The sequence below is a fragment of the Scomber scombrus genome, chromosome 16, assembly GCF_963691925.1.
Source record: "Scomber scombrus chromosome 16, fScoSco1.1, whole genome shotgun sequence".
Taxonomy (NCBI): Eukaryota; Metazoa; Chordata; class Actinopteri; order Scombriformes; family Scombridae; genus Scomber; species Scomber scombrus.
This window is the reverse complement of record NC_084985.1, coordinates 10,363,863-10,370,485: the sequence shown is the minus strand read 5'-3', so window position 1 is coordinate 10,370,485 and position 6,623 is coordinate 10,363,863. Positions and strand designations below refer to the sequence as shown.

Here is a 6,623-nt window from a genome sequence, read left to right as displayed (position 1 = left end):
TTTAATCTCAGAGGAGCAACAGTGTTTTCATCAATTGCACAAGGAGCAAATTCTCTAAAAGTTCAATAATACTGTGTACTTTTGAGTGTAATATTCCTTTACATGGTGCCACATCCTCATTCTGTCCAGTATTGAGCCTCTACCTCCATCTAGTGGCCACATGATAAAATCTTGGGTTCCAGTCAGACATAAAAACAGGAAACTTTTTGGCATCTGTTTCTTTTTATTATTCATTAATCAATAACAATATTATAAATAACAGACACTGTTAGAAATTGCAGTGTAGGACATGGAACGCAGAAAGTTCACGAGAAAGAAAAGTTTATACAACAACACACATAAAACACGTATCTCAACAGAAAACACAGTGATTGACATCTGGAATTACTCTTCGTAAGAATGGAAATCACAAATTTAAAAACACTGAATGTAATTTGAATTGAAGTGTCACAGTCGCACCTCTTTCCCAAATAACTACATCCACTATTTGTCTTCATTGTTATAGAATAGCTACATTTTACAGTATGGTTGCCACAATTTAAACAAAATGATACAACGATTTAAGTATTTTAGGAACGATCAACCTGAGTTTAACTCAATTATGATTCATGACAACCTAACTAATAAACATAGCTAAACTACTTCCTAATATAGTTGAATTGTACATTTTGAACATTTCCCCGATTGTGATTTTCCCCACTGTGCTTAACACTTAAAGTACATGGAGTGAATGATAAAACTCATTCCTCCTCAACAAGAGCTGAATGTCAATGTCCACTAAAGGCCAAAGTCACAAAAAAACCCAGGGATCATATAGCGTCAGTAAAGCCCTAAAAATACACATCTTTCCATGTTTCAGGGTCCTTTTTGTGACTTTTCGAGTATTCAACCATACAGAAAAAAAAACTTTTCTGAGAAGAGCAGCAGCTTTGAAGCTCCTGGAAGTTCAGATGTGGCTGCAGAGGTAATAAGAAAACCTCTGACTGATTGTTTAACATCCAACGCTCTTAAATGCAGCTTCAATACATTGACATACATCATAATGAGGCACAACGTGAGCTGCCATATCCTAACAGGAGGACTGGTGATCACCCACAGACATCATAAATGTAAAATAAATGCAATGCAGAATAATCAAGGCCAAATAAGCAGAATACAACATTAAATGTAATTATGGAGTGCTGGTTTTATACTATGTATATGATAGACTGATTATGTCATTCACGGTCTTAAAAATGTAAAGGATATACAGCAGAAAATGCACAGAAATTCAGTTTCAGGGTTGTTTTTCCTCCCTGGACAAATAATCAGCATTTTCTTTCTGAATGTCGTCGTAAATGTTCTTATTTTTGGTTAATGCACATTTGTACAAGTAGAGTTAAACGCAGTGAGGTTTACATTAATCGCAGTAGTAATCAATGCTGCATGTAAAGGCTTTATTTACAGTAACATTAAAGGAAAACATTAAAGTAAATAATATATATTTTATTTTATCCCTTACAGCAACTCACTGTTCAAAGACGCACACTAGCAAATGTAATTAGTACCTAGAATAAAAATAACACTTAAAAAAATTCTGAATTCCACATAAAAATTTAAACGGTGAAAGTAATGCATCAGAACTGTATAAAATGACACTTGAAGCTGATTTGTTTGAAATGCTTTAAAAGAAAAGAAGGCAGATCGACCCTTTCTGACAAAATGGGGTCAACGAGTTTCAGGCCTTCTAAGTGCAGTCACTTACATCATTTCAATCTTGTTGTGTGGCAAAATCCATCTTTATAATAAAGTCTTTCTTATGTGCTCTGTCTTTTCAAGTAATCCCAAGTCTCAGTGACATAAGTCCAAAAATTAATCATTTAATTTTCTCTTCATTTTCGATTGTTCCAGTGGTTCCTTGACCTCTACGGGTTGCCTGTCCATCACTGAGAGTCAGTGAGTAAAAAAAGTGCTGAAAATAGAAAAACTCAGAGAAGCACAGAACTACAAAACATAACACAAGTAATCCACGTTTGGCTCATGAGGATAGTTTGGAGTAGCTCGGCGGTGAAAACTTGCGTTTCAGGTATTTGATTATGTAGAGAGGAAGACAGCTGACCAGCGTGATGGCTGACACCTTCCACAGGAAAGGCCAAGTCGTGATGAACGACAAGTCTGGAGGAGCAAAAGGAGTGGAGAACAGCTCAAGTACACGTCTCAGTATTGTGATTGCACAGGATGATGAGCATTTAATCAAGTAATGCTAGAGTCAACATCACTTGATTAGAAAATAGACCATGAACAGTTGCGATACGGTTAGAAAACTTAAAATCAGATGCTGGTCTTTGATGTGTTGAATGTAATCACAGTTAAAGTTGAAGTTTTTTGTCAGAGCATTAAAATGAAAACTGGAAAGTGGAATGAATGGCAGGACCGAAATGACACAAGACAATAAAGAAATGCATTGCAAATATCTTAAAAGACACATTAAAAACATCAATCGAACACAATAGAAATACAGAGAGATGGATGAGATGAATTTACAGGCTGCAAAACCTACCAAGGAAAGCTCCAAAGGACACCCTGCCTATGCCTGTTGCCAACATACAGAAGCAAAAGAGGTGCAGCAGAAACAGAGGTTAGCAGTGAACAGCAAAGCAAAGGAGGACATTGAGAGAAAAGAGGGATAAGCAATAAAAGCACAGAGCTGAGCTACTGCTCAACACTTAGGTGCCAGGTTGTGTTACAGCAAACTGAACAGAAAGGAGGTGCAGAAGAAGATTGTGATCTCCTTGAAGTGCTCCGTACAGTCAATACTGGCCTTAAAAAAACCAAGAGTAAAGTTATCCTTTGCACAGTTACTGTATTTGTAGTAAGCAAACATGAGACAAGCATGCAGCTATTTTAGCTGCATGCTTCATGAAAGTAAGTAAACTGCTGTTGTGCCAAAACTTGTGTATTCTTGTCAGAATTTAATGAGTATTTTGCACAATTTTCATCAAGCTTGAATACATGAGTCTCCTTTCAAGAATTTTAATGCATACCTTTAACTTTTTCAAAGATACAAGGTTATACTGTATACAACTTCTGCAAAACCTCTGACATAATGGATACCTACCAAAGTACTCATTGAGGAAGGCGAGCGAGGCCAGGTAGCAGCCCAGGCTGAAGAACTCTGCCACCACCATGAGCCAGTGCCAGGTGCGAATCGTCAGCGCCACCATCAGCAGCTCCGTCACGATGAGTGCTGTGAATGAGATGGCAACCACGTGCACGAACTCCGACTCAAACAGCACCAACCCGCCGTACATGAGGATGCCACCTGGTGGCGCCAAAGGAAACAAATCGACCACACGAAATCATCAGAATAGTTCGTTTGAGGAGGAAGAAATCGCCAAGTCAGATCAGTTTTAAGTGGTTAAGCATTTTCATGCAGGATTTCAGTTTCATGTTCCACAGCATCTTAAACGTGGCTCTGAACCAGATAGTTAATGCTTGTTTTAAACTTGTTAACGTATCACAAGTTTGGAATTACTTATTACAAAAAATTGGTTACACACAAATGCCCTAAAATAATTAAAAATACTTTGACGTCAATTGATTATTTTCTTGATAAATTGTTTAGTTTATGAAAAGTCAAAAAGAAGTGAAAGACACCCATCAAAACTTCCCAGAGCTCAAATTTAAGTCCTTAAATTGTTTTTGTTGGGTTTTTTTTATCCAACTAACAGTCAAAAACCAAAAGATATTTCATTAACGCTCATGAATGATGAGAACAAGCAGCAAACCCCCTTATTTGATAAGGTGCAACCAACAAATATCTAGCATTTTTGATTGAAAGAAAATTAATCTGCAACTATTTTAATAAATTTCAAATTACTAATCGTTGCAGCTCTACTGATTATCCATGTGGGACTAGTATTACACAAAGGTAGCTGATAAGAAATCACAAAAAGTACTTTAAAAAAGCCATTCGGCCCAGGTCTGTTCTAGTCAGCACAAATAGTTGCTTGGGACATTGAGTTAAGGATTACTGTGTCTGGGGGAAAAGGACTGATTCAATAACATTTTATGAGGGTGAAAGATGCACAATGTGCTCTAGTGTGTTTCACCCTGTTTAATGTCTTCAAGCGTCCAGACACTCACTCATCTTTGGGCGCCTACTGTATTTTGATAGCCTTTCATTTGATCATAACACAACACAAATTGAGCTTAATCGCCTCTAACTGATCACATAATTGCTTTTTCATACAGTCTTCATACAGTGCATTCCAGCGAGTCAAACACTGTAATGAATTAAGCTTGATTGGTCCCTAATATTTTCCTCCTTCGCTGTCGTCCTCTCATATCGTCTTCACATTTCTCTCGTTTTTCTCCACAGACCTGGTATTGGCCTTTAATTAAAAACCTTGAGCTGTCAGGAAGTCATGCTTGAGCAGGAACATAGATCTTTCTCACACGCTGCATGGCTTAGCGATTACAGAAATATCGATTTACTGGTCAGACAAAAGCCTGCATGTAAAAGCGGATGGCGGTTGGAAACCTAAGATACTGAGAAACAGAGTTTGGAGGGGCCAGGGGACCCTGGAATTAGGCACAGTAAAATTGATGATATGGTAGGTGAAGAGTTGCTTTGACAGTATGTAAAGCCACACTGGTCTTTTGTAACAGAAGCTTTTATATGGTAGGTTCTGTTAAAAACCTATTTCTAGTAAGTTATTTGTACTTGTTTTTTATGAAGCTAATGTTTTGACTTAGAATATGGTGTACACCTTACCTTGATACACACTGATCAAAACCCAAATGAGGAAAGTCTTGAAAGATAATGAACGCCCCTGAAAGAGAGAAACATCATCTATGAGTTCAATATACTTTCATCTGGTACAACCAACAGGAGCAGTTAGTGGAAAGATGAGGATGAAGTGACTTTATTCTAAATAAGGGTAAAGTACCTTAGTGAGGTCTTTGTAAAGCTCTGGGTAAAGCAGAGCCATCTCTGGCTTTACATCCTGGTCCAGAACCAAGGAGAACACAGGAAACATGGTGTAGATGGTGGCATATCTGCAGGAAAGAGCAGCAGAGTACATGAAAATGAACAATATTAAGATGGAGAGGCTCAAACTAAAAGGTTAGATGATCATTTATCCACACATTTGTTTCCTGCTGGTGTGAAGCTGTAATTATATAAACCATACAAGTGTTCACAATGCTTACAGGCAACAGTACAGTCAGCCTCTCAACTAGGTCTATGTATGGAGGTGGTAGGAACAATAAAATAAGTCAATATGTTTATCATAAGACATTTGGAAAATGTTCATACCCAACCATGAGGAAACCCTGGTACAAAGGAACAGAGGCAAAGAAGAATATGGAAGAGAAGACAGCCTGAGGATGGAAAAGAAAAACAGTGTTATAAAGTTAGTTAGTCGGGGAACTTTATTGTCCACAATGTGGAAAGTTGTCTTTGGCTTCACCACACAGCACATATTAAAAACAAAACAACTAATTAAGAACAGACATCCAGAACAAAACATCAGCAAACATGACTTCAAAAGAGAAGAAGCAGTTCAGAAAAAAATCATTAAAATCCAGCAAAAGTTCTGTCAAAAAATAAATAAATAAATAAAAATGTCATCATCAGTGGTTTACTGTCACTGTACCTGCATGGTGGAGATGATCATGCCTCTGTGCATGACAAACTGACCCAACGCTGCAGAGCGCTTGTAGCTGTTCCTGCCGTGAACCATAAGCAGACGGCCAATGTGCTTAAACTGAGTGATGGAAAAGTCTGCGGCCAGCGATGCCTGCTTCCCTTCCTGTTTGAAAAACCAGGAATATAAAGATGAAGAAATGTTACTGCTTTGTTGAACAGCACTAAAGGAAGATACAATATGTGTAAACATCCGTTCAAGCTCTTAAATGTCATTTCAGTGTCAATAAAGCTCTTTACAGTTTAAAAAGACATGAGGCTCTCAGAGAAAAGTATCTCCAATAAAAAAGGTTTTCAAGTACTTAAATTTCACTACTTAATGAACTAAGCACTTAATATGTTTATTCAAGACATATAAGAGTTCCCTAGCCTACATCACGTAACGAGACCTAATACAGGAAAACACTTGAGGTCATAATGAAGCTTTGTGGTCACTGGTTCACTTATGAAAGTCTTTACCTTTCCTTCTATTCCAATACCACAGTCTGCAGCCTGGATCATACTAACATCATTTCCCCCATCACCTGTCAGAGAACAGAAACATACATTAAAATAATAAAAACAGCAACATGATGTTTTACAATGTATGCATGTAGTTACACAAGTAGCAGATGGAGGGACTGTAAGTGCTATTCTTAGCAAGCTTTGACTGCCATCTTGTGGCTACAGGAAGTAATATGCTGCAGTTTTTGTGCATGTGTTAATATAAATGGTCAGTTCAGTTAAATAATTACAACTGCAATTTAGCAACAGGATAATACTGTGTCTACCTCAGAGGCACTTCATCAGCATTAACCAATCCACCATCCATTGGACTTCCTATTAAATTAAGCTGTCTGATAGATTGTGTTACACATTGTCTAACTTTTTCCTCCCTGGAGGAACGACAGAATTTCCCACGCTGTCTGTGGACTGGAGCCAAACAAACTTCCTG

The 6,623-nt window shown here is 37.7% G+C and overlaps 1 protein-coding gene across 3 annotated transcripts in view; it reads right to left on the bottom strand.

Annotated features, from left to right (window-relative positions):
* Positions 1-212: 212 nt before the first annotated feature.
* atp9b (ATPase phospholipid transporting 9B) overlaps positions 213-6,623 on the bottom strand; it is a 43,812-nt gene continuing 37,401 nt past the window's right edge. For all 3 annotated transcript variants that reach the window (XM_062435689.1, XM_062435690.1, XM_062435691.1), the window contains 7 exons: positions 6,149-6,213; positions 5,640-5,795; positions 5,300-5,364; positions 4,932-5,040; positions 4,757-4,814; positions 3,098-3,301; positions 213-2,154 (listed from right to left, as the gene is read on the bottom strand). In XM_062435689.1, the coding sequence (XP_062291673.1) occupies positions 2,018-2,154; positions 3,098-3,301; positions 4,757-4,814; positions 4,932-5,040; positions 5,300-5,364; positions 5,640-5,795; positions 6,149-6,213 (794 nt within the window). In that variant the 3' untranslated portion in view covers positions 213-2,017. The remainder of the gene's footprint in view (positions 2,155-3,097; positions 3,302-4,756; positions 4,815-4,931; positions 5,041-5,299; positions 5,365-5,639; positions 5,796-6,148; positions 6,214-6,623) is intronic.